Source organism: Ambystoma mexicanum, chromosome 10 (assembly GCF_040938575.1).
Source record: "Ambystoma mexicanum isolate Mex_15411 chromosome 10, UKY_AmexF1_1, whole genome shotgun sequence".
NCBI lineage: Eukaryota > Metazoa > Chordata > Amphibia > Caudata > Ambystomatidae > Ambystoma > Ambystoma mexicanum.
The window spans coordinates 1,652,048,967-1,652,063,267 of NC_090932.1; the positions used below are offsets into that span (position 1 = coordinate 1,652,048,967).

Consider the following 14,301-nt stretch of genomic DNA (forward strand, 5'->3'; position numbering starts at 1 on the left):
TGCTCATGCCCCTTACTCTGCTCCTGAACAGAGCCCTCCCCTGAGCAGCAGAGGGCGCCGATTCCCTCTACTGCTCATGCCCCTTACCCTGCTCCTGAACAGAGCCCACACCTGAGCAACAGAGGGTGCAGATTCCCTCTACTGCTCATGCCCCTTACCCTGCTCCTGAACAGAGCCCTCCCCTGAGCAACAGAAGGTGCCGATTCCCTCTACTGCTCATGCCCCTTACCCTGCTCCTGAACAGATGCCCTCACCTGAGCAACAGAGGGTGCAGATTCCCTCTACTGCTCATGCCCCTTACCCTGCTCCTGAACAGAGCCCACACCTGAGCAACAGAAGGTGCCGATTCCCTCTACTGCTCATGCCCCTTACCCTGCTCCTGAACAGATGCCCTCACCTGAGCAACAGAGGGTGCAGATTCCCTCTACTGCTCATGCCCCTTACCCTGCTCCTGAACAGATGCCCTCACCTGAGCAACAGAGGGTGCCCATTCCCTCTATTGCGGCTGCCCCTTACCCTGCTCCTGAACAGAGCCCTCACCTGAGCAACAAAGGGGGCTGATTCCCTCTACTGCTCATTCCCCTTACCCTGCTCCTGAACAGAGCCCTCACCTGAGCAACAGAGGGCGCCGATACCCTCTACTGCTCATGCCCCTTACCCTGCTCCTGAACAGATGCCCTCACCTGAGCAACAGAGGGTGCCCATTCCCTCTACTGCTCATGCCCCTTACCCTGCTCCTGAACAGATGCCCTCACCTGAGCAACAGAGGGTGCCAATTCCCTCTACTGCTCATGCCCCTTACCCTGCTCCTGAACAGATGCCCTCACCTGAGCAACAAAGGGCGCTGATTCCCTCTACTGCTCATTCCCCTTACCCTGCTCCTGAACAGAGCCCTCACCCGAGTAACAGAGGGTGCCGATTCCCTCTACTGCTCATTCCCCTTACCCTGCTCCTGAACAGAGCCCTCACCCGAGTAACAGAGGGTGCCGATTCCCTCTACTGCTCATTCCCCTTACCCTGCTCCTGAACAGATGCCCTCACCTGAGCAACAGAGGGTGCCGATACCCTCTACTGCCTCTGCCCCTTACGCTGATCCTGAACAGAGCCCTCCCCTTAGCAACAGAGGGTGCTGATCCCCTCTACTGCTCATGCCCCTTTTCCTGCTCCTGAACAGAGCCCTCACCTGAGCAACAGAGGGTGCCGATTCCCTCTACTACTCATGCCCCTTACCCTGCTCCTGAACAGAGCCCACACCTGAGCAACAGAGGGTGCCGATTCCCTCTACTACTCATGCCCCTTACCCTGCTCCTGAACAGAGCCCACACCTGAGCAACAGAGGGTGCCGATTCCCTCTACTGCTCATGCCCCTTACCCTGCTCCTGAACAGAGCCCTCACCTGAGCAACAGAGGGCGCCGATTCCCTCTACTGCTCATGCCCCTTACCCTGCTCCTGAACAGAGCCCTCACCTGACCAACAGAGGGCGCAGATTCCCTCTACTACTCATGCCCCTTACCCTGCTCCTGAACAGAGCCCACACCTGAGCAACAGAGGGTGCCGATTCCCTCTACTACTCATGCCCCTTACCCTGCTCCTGAACAGATGCCCTCACCGGAGCAACAGAGGGCGCCGATTCCCTCTACTGCTCATGCCCCTTACCCTGCTCCTGAACAGAGCCCTCACCTGAGCAACAGAGGGCGCCGATTCCCTCTACTGCTCATGCCCCTTACCCTGCTCCTGAACAGAGCCCTCACCTGACCAACAGAGGGCGCCGATTCCCTCTACTGCTCATGCCCCTTACCCTGCTCCTGAACAGTGCCCTCACCTGAGCAACAGAGGGCGCCGATTCCCTCTACTGCTCATGCCCCTTACCCTGCTCCTGAACAGAGCAACAGAGGGCGCCGATCCCCTCTACTGCTCATGCCCCTTACCCTGCTCCTGAACAGAGCCCTCACCTGAGCAACAGAGGGCGCCGATTCCCTCTACTGCTCATGCCCCTTACCCTGCTCCTGAACAGATGCCCTCACCTGAGCAACAGAGGGTGCCCATTCCCTCTACTGCTCATGCCCCTTACCCTGCTCCTGAACAGATGCCCTCACCTGAGCAACAGAGGGCGCCGATCCCCTCTACTGCTCATGCCCCTTACCCTGCTCCTGAACAGAGCCCTCACCTGAGCAACAGAGGGCGCCGATCCCCTCTACTGCTCATGCCCCTTACCCTGCTCCTGAACAGAGCCCTCACCTGAGCAACAGAGGGCGCCGATTCCCTCTACTGCTCATGCCCCTTACCCTGCTCCTGAACAGATGCCCTCACCTGAGCAACAGAGGGCGCCGATTCCCTCTACTGCTCATGCCCCTTACCCTGCTCCTGAACAGATGCCCTCACCTGAGCAACAGAGGGCGCCGATCCCCTCTACTGCTCATGCCCCTTACCCTGCTCCTGAACAGAGCCCTCACCTGAGCAACAGAGGGCGCCGATTCCCTCTACTGCTCATGCCCCTTACCCTGCTCCTGAACAGAGCCCTCACCTGAGCAACAGAGGGTGCAGATTCCCTCTACTGCTCATGCCCCTTACCCTGCTCCTGAACAGAGCCCTCCCCTGAGCAACGGAGGGTGCCGATTCCCTCTACTGCTCATGCCCCTTACCCTGCTCCTGACTAGATGCCCTCACCTGAGCAACAGAGGGCGCCGATTCCCTCTACTGCTCATGCCCCTTACCCTGCTCCTGAACAGATGCCCTCACCTGAGCAACAGAGGGCGCCGATCCCCTCTACTGCTCATGCCCCTTACCCTGCTCCTGAACAGAGCCCTCACCTGAGCAACAGAGGGCGCCGATCCCCTCTACTGCTCATGCCCCTTACCCTGCTCCTGAACAGAGCTCTCACCTGAGCAACAGAGGGTGCAGATTCCCTCTACTGCTCATGCCCCTTACCCTGCTCCTGAACAGAGCCCTCCCCTGAGCAACGGAGGGTGCCGATTCCCTCTACTGCTCATGCCCCTTACCCTGCTCCTGACTAGATGCCCTCACCTGAGCAACAGAGGGCGCCGATTCCCTCTACTGCTCATGCCCCTTACCCTGCTCCTGAACAGATGCCCTCACCTGAGCAACAGAGGGCGCCGATCCCCTCTACTGCTCATGCCCCTTACCCTGCTCCTGAACAGAGCCCTCACCTGAGCAACAGAGGGCGCCGATTCCCTCTACTGCGGCTGCCCCTGGAGCCCCAGGGCAACATGTGCCATGCACTTTAATGTGGGCTAGATACTGCTTTTGGATTTGCCCTCTTTGATCCCTTTGCCACAGATATTTCACAATAAATATTTAGCTTGTTGTAGACATCCCATAACCCAAAAAGTGATGGGTTCCATGAATATGTTGGCCGTGTTGGGCCTCATGAGTGAGGTGCAGCTTGCTTAGCCTTCCACATCTCTGCACACGGGCACTACTGTTCCACCATGGCGCAAAGAGAACCCTGCCCCGCACTCATTCCTTCTCCACATGTCCTCCACTGTTACCCCAACAATCTGCACCTGACAATATAAGCACCCACTTCTCCGTGTTAGGAGGGATTTCTCTTCTGCAGCCCAATGCCCCACCCCCACTCAGGAGCGATTATCAGTCTGATACACTAGACATGGCCTCGCGGCAATTCATCACAACACGTGCACTATTCCCTCCCACACCCCCGCGGATTCATAGGTCTGGAAAACACTTCGCCTCAAGGATGCACAAGACATGCCATTCAGATGGACCTTCAAGCTGGACCCCCGCGGATCACGGCCTTACTTGGGAACTGCGCAGGCACCATGACAAAGTCGTCTGTGTCGCAGGACGAGTTCTTGCTGCTGCTTCCAGCAGAGTCCTTGGATCCATGGAGAAATCCCGGCCTGTCCTGCAGAGGGGAGGTCAGGGTCTTCTCCTGGAGCTGCTGAATGTCGCCCAGTGACTGACAGAGGGGAAACAAGGGGTTAAAGCAGGCCGCTTCCGAACCTATGCATTGCTCAGATGTCAATAAACGCAGCCATTGCCAGACCCAGACATTTCAGGAAAAATAGTCCACGAAAATGCAAACATATGAACAGAAAAATACAAGTTCCATTTCCTGTGCAGCAACTGAGCCAAGATGCCACACTGTGCTCCATTTATTTAACCCCATTGACGTATTCATTCATATTAATGTCCCCCTTGAAATACTTTCTCAGATAACACATTCCCTACGAGAACAAGAACCATACACATCCCAGAATTCAATGGGACATGGGGTGATGTTGATTATAGGGGATGAGTAGGGACATATGGCCTGCCTTGTATTGGGAAACGATCTATTGATTGGGTTCTTGATAACCTGACCCCTCGCATCACCACTCCTGCAATAAGCTGTCTAAGGAAAGAACCCTTCATTGCTATGCAGCAGTGCCAGACCCCACGCCAGAGAGCGGGACCTACCTGTGCGGAACCAGGAGAGCACTCCTTGGGGCTAAGAGTGTGTGACACCAGAGGCCATGGAGGCCTGCGCTTATGGGGTCATTTTAAGGGGGGGCGGTGTTTGTCCCGCCCAACATTCGTGGCACACCATTTTGTCCCCCTCATTTGACAGGGGCCCATTTCCTTTTGATGTCATGCCCCCTCCCCCCCAACAATTTCAGCAAAGTTACTCCACTGCCTGTGCTAATGCTAGGAATGTTGTCCCCCAAAAGGAGGCCAGAGGGAGCTACCATTCCCGGGGAGTGAGTGGGGAACGCCTGGATCCCACAAACAAGGGCTCCAAGACCCAGAAATGGGTGCATAGCTATGCCCACAAGTGGGAAGCAGATCCAGAGTCAGCACATCTGGAGCCGTAGAGGGTAGCACACGCGCAGCCAAGAGGGCAGCACACACGCAGCCCAAGGGGGCAGCACACACGCAGCCCAAGGGGGGAGCACACACGCAGCCAAGGGGGGAGCACACACACGCAGCCAAGGGGGCAGCACACGCGCAGCCAAGGGGGCAGCACACGCGCAGCCAAGGGGCAGCCAAAGGGGAAGTACACACGCAGCCAAGGGGGCAGCACACACGCAGCCAAGGGGGCAGCCAAAGGGGAAGCACACACGCAGCCAAAGGGGAAGCATACACGCAGCCAAAGGGGCAGCACACACGCAGCCAAGGGGGCAGCACACACGCAGCCATTCAAGGAGGGCTTTACGTGCCTTTCCAGCTGCAGGATAGAGCATGTATAAATCTGCGGTCACCCATCCCATTCGAGGAGGGCTGTACGGAGAGAGCCCTGCCACCTGCAGGATAGATCATGTTTAACCCCAAGCATGGTCCCTCAAAACCAAGCAACCAATATCTGGGTTGCCCAACATTCAAAGTCACGCCCTTTTCTAGCTCAAGCTCTTCAGCCAAAGCACGTAAGAGACCTACGTGTTGCTGACCCACGTCATCTGGAAAACCCTTAAAACGCTACTTTTAACCCATTCAACACTACTGAGTTTGTTTAGGAATATGATACAAACTACTTGTCCTCTTCCCTCCCTTTCTATTGTCCTCTTCCCTACCTTCCTGTGGTCCTCTTCCCTTCCTCTTGTCCTCTTCCCTACCTTCCTATTGTCCTCTTCCCTACCTTCCTGTGGTCCTCTTCCCTTCCTCTTGTCCTCTTCCCTACCTTCCTCTTGTCCTCTTCCCTCTATTTCTATTGTCCTCTTCCCTACCTTCCTGTGGTCCTCTTCCCTTCCTCTTGTCCTCTTCCCTACCTTCCTATTGTCCTCTTCCCTACCTTCCTGTGGTCCTCTTCCCCTCCCATTGTCCTCTTCCCTACCTTCCTGTGGTCCTCTTCCCCTCCCATTGTCCTCTTCCCTACCTTCCTATGGTCCTCTTCCCTTCCCATGGTCCTCTTCCCTTCCTATTGTCCTCTTCCCTACCTTCCTATGGTCCTCTTCCCTTCCTATTGTCCTCTTCCCTCCCTTTCTATTGTCCTCTTCCCTACCTTCCTATGGTCCTCTTCCCTTCCTATTGTCCTCTTCCTTACCTTCCTATGGTCCTCTTCCCTACCTTCCTATGGTCCTCTTCCCTTCCTCTTGTCCTCTTCCCTACCTTCCTATGGTCCTCTTACCTTCCTATTTTCCTCTTCCCTCCCTTCCTATGGTCCTCTTCCCTTCCTATTGTCCTCTTCCCTACCTTCCTATGTATGGTCCTCTTCCCTCCCTTCCCATTTTCCTCTTCCCTCCCTTCCTATGATCCTCTTCTCTTCATATTGTCCTCTTCCCTCCCTTCCTATGGTCCTCTTCCCTTCCTATTGTCCTCTTCCGTACCTTCCTATGGTCCTCTTCCCTTCCTATTGTCTTCTTCCCTCCCTTTCTATTGTCCTCTTCCCTTCCTATGGTCCTCTTCCCTTCCTATTTTCCCCTTCCCTCCCTTCCTATTGTCCTCTTCCCTCCCTTCCTATTGTCCTCTTCCCTCCCTTCCTATTGTCCTCTTCCCTCCCTTCCTATTGTCCTCTTCCCTCCCTTCCTATGGTCCTCTTCCCTACCTTCCTACGGTCCTCTTCCCTTCCTATTGTCCTCTTCCCTCCCTTCCTATTGTCCTCTTCCCTCCCTTCCTATTGTCCTCTTCCCTCCCTTCCTATTGTCCTCTTCCCTTCCTATGCTTTGCTCTTTCTGAATAACTTCTAGGGACTCAAAGAAGGACAGTCACATAAAGGGCGAGCTCTGAGCGAATGGAAAGCGAACATGCGAATAAGTCAAATACTGTCCTAATAAATCCCAGGAGGGTCCTTATTCCCTGGATTGGACACACTAGGAGGATTACTACTTGCCAGGGTGTTTCTATCCTCTGCACGACTACATATGCTTCCCTGCAGAGGAGCTATGTTGCAGTTCAGCACACTACGTGTTCCATGCTGTACACATGATGGGTTCTCTGCTTACAGCTCATAACAAAAAGTAGAGCATTCATGGTGTCCTCTCAATCCAATGTCGAATTGACATGTGTAGATCATGGCAAGTCATATATTTAAATGTATGGCTGATATAAGGTTGGTATTCTTAAAGTTATTGGTCCTGATGAAGGCAAGATCAAATATAACAGCTGAAACACGGAAGTGTCATGGACCACTGCTCGACAAAGGCCACAAGAATCATATTAACGTTAAAAACTCCACAACCGTCCATAGTGTAGTGAACACGGCAGGGGTGGAAGGACCACTGCCCACTGGCCACACGCTCTCTGCGATCACAGTGCTCTCTGGCATTCAGGTGCACGCTTTAGAAGCGGACACGATGTGGAAAGGACAAAGGCTTGGAAAGTCAAGTCAAAAGGGAAGAAAAGAGCCCCTGGCTCCGGCATTCGCAAATACTTTCCTCTGCTCTCTGACCCACACTCTTTGGAACATATATGTACAGTCCAGTGAACAGGAGGAATGCAGCTAAAATCATAGCCAGCGTCTGAGGACTTGACTACCCGCAGTCAAGAGTGCATGTGCACAACATGTCAGACCGCTCTCTGCGCTAGACCGGCCTCCACCATCAGCAAATCATGATGTTTCAGGTCCTGGGCCCCACTGGAGAGTCACAGGAAAGCGATTACGCCAGAACACAGCAGGGTCTGCTTTAATATGTGCACAACATGTCAGACTTCTCTCTATGCTAGACCGGCCTCCACCATCAAGGGAGCCGTCTGAGCAAATCAGGATGTTTCATGTCCTGGGCCCCACCTGGGCCCCCCCTGAAGAGTCACGGGAATGTGATTACTCCTGAACACAGCAGGGTCTGCTTTGCGGAACACAGGACACACGACTTCTCTGCTAAATCGCAAGATGAAGGGCAGGTGCACTCCAGCCTCCTGGTAGCCACCAGTTACCAGTGTAGCCACAAGTTCTGTAAGCTGCTCACTGCCAGACTGCCAACCTTGACTCCGCTCCACTGAAGAGTCAAACATTATGACGATAGAGAGCAAGAGACACTGGTCCACTGCTGCCACTCGCAAAATATTTGCATCGATAATGTCCCTTGCGAAAACAGGTCACAATCACCTGTGCTCTCTGGTGCAAATGAAGTTCCCTGGGGAAAAGGTCTAAATCTTCACGATAAATGGACAATTGATGAGTTAAGTTGTTTTCTCTCATTTTCCCTAATTCATGTGAAAAAAGACACCATTGGGAACCAAGCCTCTTGAGATAGAACTGGGTATTAGGGGGATTCTAAGTGTTTCAAACATAAAATGGATGAAGGAACAAGTTATTTACATGTAACTGTTTTACAGCATGAGTCTGGCATGGATTCACATGCTCATGAATATTCCCAGTCGTCAGGCTGGAATCCTCGGTAAAAGAAAACACAGTTTCACTTCCACTTACAAACTGTATTTCTGCTTTAAACCAATTGGCGTCCTCTGGGTCATACTGCCCCCATCCAATGACAGTCCTCTCCCTAAGCCCCTCCTCTGGCAGCCATCTTCAGATTTGGTAAGCACGTAAAGTGGCAGTATCACCAGAAGAGCTGCAGAGGGGACGGCAGGAACGTTCACATGTGAATCCATGTCAGACCCATGCTGGAGAACAACAGTTACGGGTAAGTAACTTGTTTATTCTCCAGCATGGGGGCTGGCATGGACTCACATGCTCATGAACAAAGAATACATAGCAGTACAACATTACACAACCACAGGAGGTGGCAAGGTTCAACAGAAGCAATAACTCTTACCTCTGGAACAGACTCATCTCAAGCAAACAGGTTGCGTAGCACTGCTTGGCCGACTCTGGACTCGTCCCTGGAATCCCTGTAGATGCAGTAGAACTATGTGGAGGTGTGCGTGGACGTCCAAGTAGCAGCTCTGCAGATGTCCAGCAGGGGCACACCAGACAGGAACGCCATTGTCCCAGCGATCACTCTGGTGGAGTGTGCTCTCGCACGGCCAGGCAGCGGTCAGCTCGCCAACCGATGACAGTGCATGATGCAGCCGGAGAGCCACCTTGAAATGGAAGCCTGGGACAAGGCCTTCCCATGGTTCAGAGGACCAAAGTTCACGAACAGTTGTGAAGTCTTCTGAAAACTCTGTGTGTGTCACGTAGAACTTTAAAGGCACGAGCAACGTCCACCGAGTGCAAGGCCCTTTCAGCAGGCGACAGAGGTTTCGGGAAAAAAACAGGTAACACCAAAGGCGGACACGCATACAGGAATAGGCGTTCCCATGGGAAGGAGAATGCGTCCCCATGCTCCTTGGTTGGTGGAATCTGCTGGCAAACGTCTGGCCATTGGAGTCTACCGCTGTTTCAAACAGATCGATTTGGGGCGTGCCCCACTTGACGAAGATGCGGTCCAACTGGACCGGCCAAAGATCCCACAAGTGGCAGGAGCACAACTCCCTGCAGAGGGAGTCTGCAATGGTGTTCTTCACTCCTGCTAGGTGAATAGGAATGAGGAACATCTATTGTCTGACGGCCCAGCGCCAGAAGTACTGTGCTTCCTTGGAGAGCGCTGGGGATCGAGTGCCCCCGTTTCCTGATGTAGAACATTGTGGTGGTGTTGTCCATGAAGATCCTCACCACCTTGCCCTTCAGAGAAGGAAGGACCGACTTGAGGGCCCAGAACACTGCCCGTAGCTCCAGGATGTTGATATGGAGATCCTTCTCTGGGCAGCCACAGGCCTCTGGCGTGCAGAAGTCCAGTGTAGGCTCCCCAGCCTTCCTGTGGTGACCGTCTCCTGGTATGGAGGGTTTTGAAATCCTGTACCCCGAGGGATGTTGGAGATGATGCCCCACCACCTTATCGCCCGACGGAACTCCTCGTCGAGCAGGATCTTTTCTGCAAAGCTTCCAGACACCTGTATCCAGCGAGCGTCCAGGAACTCCTGAAGAGGTTGCATCTGTAACCTACAGAGCCGGATGAGGTAGATGTAGGACAACATCATGCCGAGCAACGACTTGATGGTTTGCACCGTGCGGGTCTTCATCGACACCAGCCGCTGCACCTTCTCTTGAATGGCCACTACCCTCTCCTCCGAGGGTGACGCCAGGCAGGACACCGTATTGAGTCTGGCTCCCAGGAACAACACGTTCTGCGATGGTGTCAAGCAGGACTTTGGACAGTTGATGGAGAATCCAAGCTCTGTCAGCAGCTGGACGGTCGCCTGCGTGTGTGTCCAAGGGCCAACCCCCTGCGAGCGGGCCCGGATGAGCCTGTCGTCGAGGTACGGGTATACCTGTATACCCCGTAGATGTAGATGGACCTCCACCGTAGCCATGCACTTTGTGAACACTCTGGGGGCCGACTTCAAGCCGAAAGGTTAGGATCTTGAACTGGTAGTGCTGTCCGTGCACTACGAAAGGGTAGAAACGTTTAATGTTTCCTGTGAATGGGGACATGGAAGTAGGCGTCCTCCAGGTCCAGTGACGTCAAGAAGTCTCCTTTTTCCAGTTGGCCGAGCACATGTTGCAACGTGACCATAATTAACTTTTGGGACTTGAGGTATTTGTTCAGATGTCGTAGGTCTAGAATGTGCCTCCAGCCCCCTCTTCTGTCTGACCAAAAAGTATCTGGAATAGACTCCAGAGCCCTGGAGTCGCTGGGGAACTAGCTCTATGGCCCCTTTTCACAGTATGGCCCGTACCTTTCCAAGAGCTAAGGGATGTGCTGTTCCTGACGGGCCACCGGAGGGATCAGCGGACACCTGTGCTGAAACTCCAGGGTATGTCCAGGGGCGAGAGTGTCCAGCACCCATCTGTCGGTGGTGATCTTTTTCCACTCCCTGATGAACCTTGTCAGCCGGCCTCCCACCGGGTGCACGGGTGGGGGCCCCAAGTCCAGGCTTGCTTTGGTGCAGGCGTCCTGCCCTGCGGGCGACAGCGACGCTGTCCTCTGCCACAGTAGGCCTGGCAACGGCCTCTGTAGGCTTCCTGAGTCGTGGACCTGGAAGGCTGATGGTACGATGACGAGAAACCTTTCGGAGACCTGCTTGACTTTCCTTTGGAGGAGCGAAAAGAAGAGCGGTGCTGCTGAAGGGTGCCCATGGAACGGCCTGTCTCTGTATCCGACTTGATGGCCTGAAGGGACTCGTTGACGACCTTCCCGAAAAGGTTATCGCCGTCGAAAGGCATGTCAAGTACCTTCTCACGACGAGGATGAGACGGCCGCAACCATAGTTTCAGCCATTTCCAGTCACACCAAGCACGGACCTGGAGCCCTGATTTTATGGTTTCTGGCCAGGGAGGCCAGGCAGTTGGACAAAAAGCAAGATGGCGGTATGACAGGGCTCTACCATGAGGGAAAGTGATTCAGAGTATATGATAGTCAAAAAGGCATTATCAGGGTAAAAAAGATGCTGCGGGGTTGTGCACCGGAAAAGGTATGCAAGGTAGTTCAGTGCCACCAACCTGTCCTTGGCACATCAGAAAGGCATAGCAATGTGCCCAGATAAAAAGCAAAAAGGGACATAAAGTGCCCCTGCAATACACCATTCAAGATGGTGTGCGGTACAAAGCAAACACACACGGAGAACCAGTCTTCCTGCACTGGCAGACTAAGGGACTGACCGGTGACCACAAAACATGACAGTGCAACATGTGAGTGAAGCTAAAAAGGACTCACTTACGCCCAAATGTCAGCAAAGCCAGCAGTAAAAAGCAAAACGCTTAGGGGCCCCAAAAGGGGCTAAGAGACCTCCAAACATAGAACGTTGCCCCAACACCTGTACTGTATAAAGGACTAACTCTTGTGTGAATGATCCTCAATACTTGACTTTCTAGATCTCCAGCAAAGTTATTGGATGGACTTGCCTTTATGGCATGCTTACCTGTGACCCGCTGGATCTTAGCATCGTCCCTCGCCCCTGCCACAGCCCCCGTGCCCTGCCCAACTCTCCGGGTTGCTATGTGGAAACCCTCACCAGAGGACCCTTGAACCAAAGAGAGAAAAGAGAGCATGCACTGTGTCCGCATGGGTACTCACCGGCGGCGAGGCCAAGTGCGACGTGGAGGAGCTGCTGCAGGAGCTGCCGGAGCCAGAGCTGGGGTACGAGGGCATGGGCACAGGAGCAGCTGGTAACACAGACAGAAGAAGACAGGAGTTCAACATCGGACTGCCAGAGGAGGCCACCTACAGAGGCCAAGGGCTTCATCTAATAGGCAATGCCCTGGGCTTGGCATGACCTGCTTCTGGGTTGGAGTCACTCACCCTCCCTCTGGGTGGAACCTAATCTCCCTGCTTTGGATGAGGCTTGGTTAAATTGGATCAGTCTCTCATTCCCCAAGAAATTCCAGATCGATGGTTCTAGTAGAGGAAAGGGGTTCACTGTGCTCGGCACGTGTTGGACCCATCAAGGGAACTGGACCACAGTCTCCAAATGGTGCAGAAGTATGTGTTTGTATTTATTGAAAGTTGGAAAGGGGTTCACTGTGCTCGGCACGTGTGGGACCCATCAAGGGAACTGGAGCACAGTCTCCAAATGGTGCAGAAGTATGTGTTTGTATTTATTGAAAGTTGGGGTATCATTTCAACCAGAAATAACATGCCCAGTAACTCAATATGGAAGAGCGAGGCAGTCCAGAGATAGGGTACCTAAACAATAGATTGGGGTTCCCTGGGGATCGCTAGCTGGTCGCTGACTACAGAAACCTGGCAGATGGATAAAGAAGCAACACATGGCGCTGGCGCACTTACGCCGAGAGGCATGACCCATAGAATGAACCCCATTCATACATGTACAACTCAACACAGGAAATGGGTATGGTGGCGGAGTACTGAGTCGGGTGTGGACTGGGGGGGTTGGCATGAACTTGAGCCTGGTCTTGAAATGTTCAAGCGATGATGGGATAGTTTCGATTGCGGGGGGTGCACTCCAGTGAAGGGGGGCAAGGAAGGACTGGGGGGAGGGCGGTTAAGGAGAGAGGGGAAGGTCTAGGGAGATGCAGTGGCGAGGTGGCGTGGGGGCTAGCCGGGGTCCAAGACCCTGGATGGATTTAAAGACGGGAAGAGAGCAATGTTGGTCGAGTGGTGAGTCAATATCTCTGGTGTTAAGGAGATTGACTCTTGCTGGGGTCTCAGGTCACTGCCGAAGAGGACCCCAAGTCTGCAACGCTTGCGTGACGGAGCGCGGATGCCCGGTGGCAAGAAGAGGGGAGAGGAAGATTAGCACCGGAAGGTGGGAGAGGTAACCGGCCTGGACTATTACGGGGCATCTCATTGGAAGGCGGGATCCAGCCACAAAGGAAACGGAAGGAGTGTGTCCGTCATCATCTGTCTCCCTCCTATTTATTTATTTTTATATTTGTATAGCGCACAAAACAGCCCTTGGGCACGGCGGCGCTGTTCCTTGCAGGGAGCTTAGTTACAGGGAGGCACATTGGTAACACAGTAATGCAGTCAGCTAGTTGCAGATCCATTTGCAGGTTCATAGGGGAGAGGTGGCGCGATGAATGGGGTCGGGTCACAGATGGATTGTCCTGGGATTGTCCTGGGATTACTTGACACGTCAGTGACTCGTAAGAGCTGCTTGGACAGGTCAGGAGCGCTTCTGCACACACAACCATTTCAAACATCCAATGGGATATAAAAGCCAGGATGATGGGTTCGGAGCATTGCCCCTCACCTGCCCCCCCCCCCCCCCACCCTGGGAGCCATCCAACAGAGCACATTATTGGGCATTATTCATTCTCAGTAGAGGGACTCCCACATGCCTGGCAAATCAGTGTGGGTAAGGGGGGGGGTGGTGGGGACCCACTGCACAGGACCCTCCCTCCCCCGAGGCCCTGGACCCAGGGCTCCTGGACTGCGACCAGCCCCAGCGGCAGCAGCAGTCCGCGCCAGGCCTGTACTTACACTTCTTCATGGAGGCGCTCACGTCCAGGTACGGGTGGTGGAAGAACTCCTCTGCAAAGGAAGCGGGACAGAGACACTGCGGTCAGAGCTTTGCCATCCTGGCACTGCGGAAAGGAAAAGTCAAGCAAGTACAACCAGGCGGCACAACGCCGGCCCCCTCACTACACACAACCGGAAAGACCATGCAACTAAAAGTGTCACCCAGGGTGTGTGGCCGAGATGGCATCCGGATTCCAGTCCTGGCCGTCATGGGCAAAGCACCTACCAGCACGTAGAAAATGACAGCACTGGGCAAGTAGCTGAGGCTTGAAACCTAAATGTCATGGGTGCCAGTGAAGGGGGCCAAGGTTGCGCCCATAGACCCCCCTCCCCCAGAAGAGTGCTGTTGTTTTGGGACTAAGAAAAGTTTTTTTTCTCTCTTTTTTTAATGGGATTTCCGCTCAACATATTTCTAGCAGCTGCCTGCCCTTTTCCTTCCATGGACACCTTCTTTTCCCTGTCTAAAAAAGCTGCACA

At 53.9% G+C, this 14,301-nt stretch overlaps 1 protein-coding gene across 2 annotated transcripts in view; it reads right to left on the reverse strand.

The window, feature by feature from the left end:
* The window catches only part of ULK1 (unc-51 like autophagy activating kinase 1), a 278,755-nt gene that overhangs the window by 71,545 nt on the left and 192,909 nt on the right, over positions 1 to 14,301 (reverse strand). For both annotated transcript variants that reach the window (XM_069620071.1, XM_069620070.1), the window contains exons 11-13: positions 13,786 to 13,836; positions 11,917 to 12,005; positions 3,782 to 3,941 (exon numbers count right to left, since the gene is read on the reverse strand). In XM_069620071.1, coding sequence (XP_069476172.1) covers positions 3,782 to 3,941; positions 11,917 to 12,005; positions 13,786 to 13,836 — 300 coding nt within the window. The remainder of the gene's footprint in view (positions 1 to 3,781; positions 3,942 to 11,916; positions 12,006 to 13,785; positions 13,837 to 14,301) is intronic.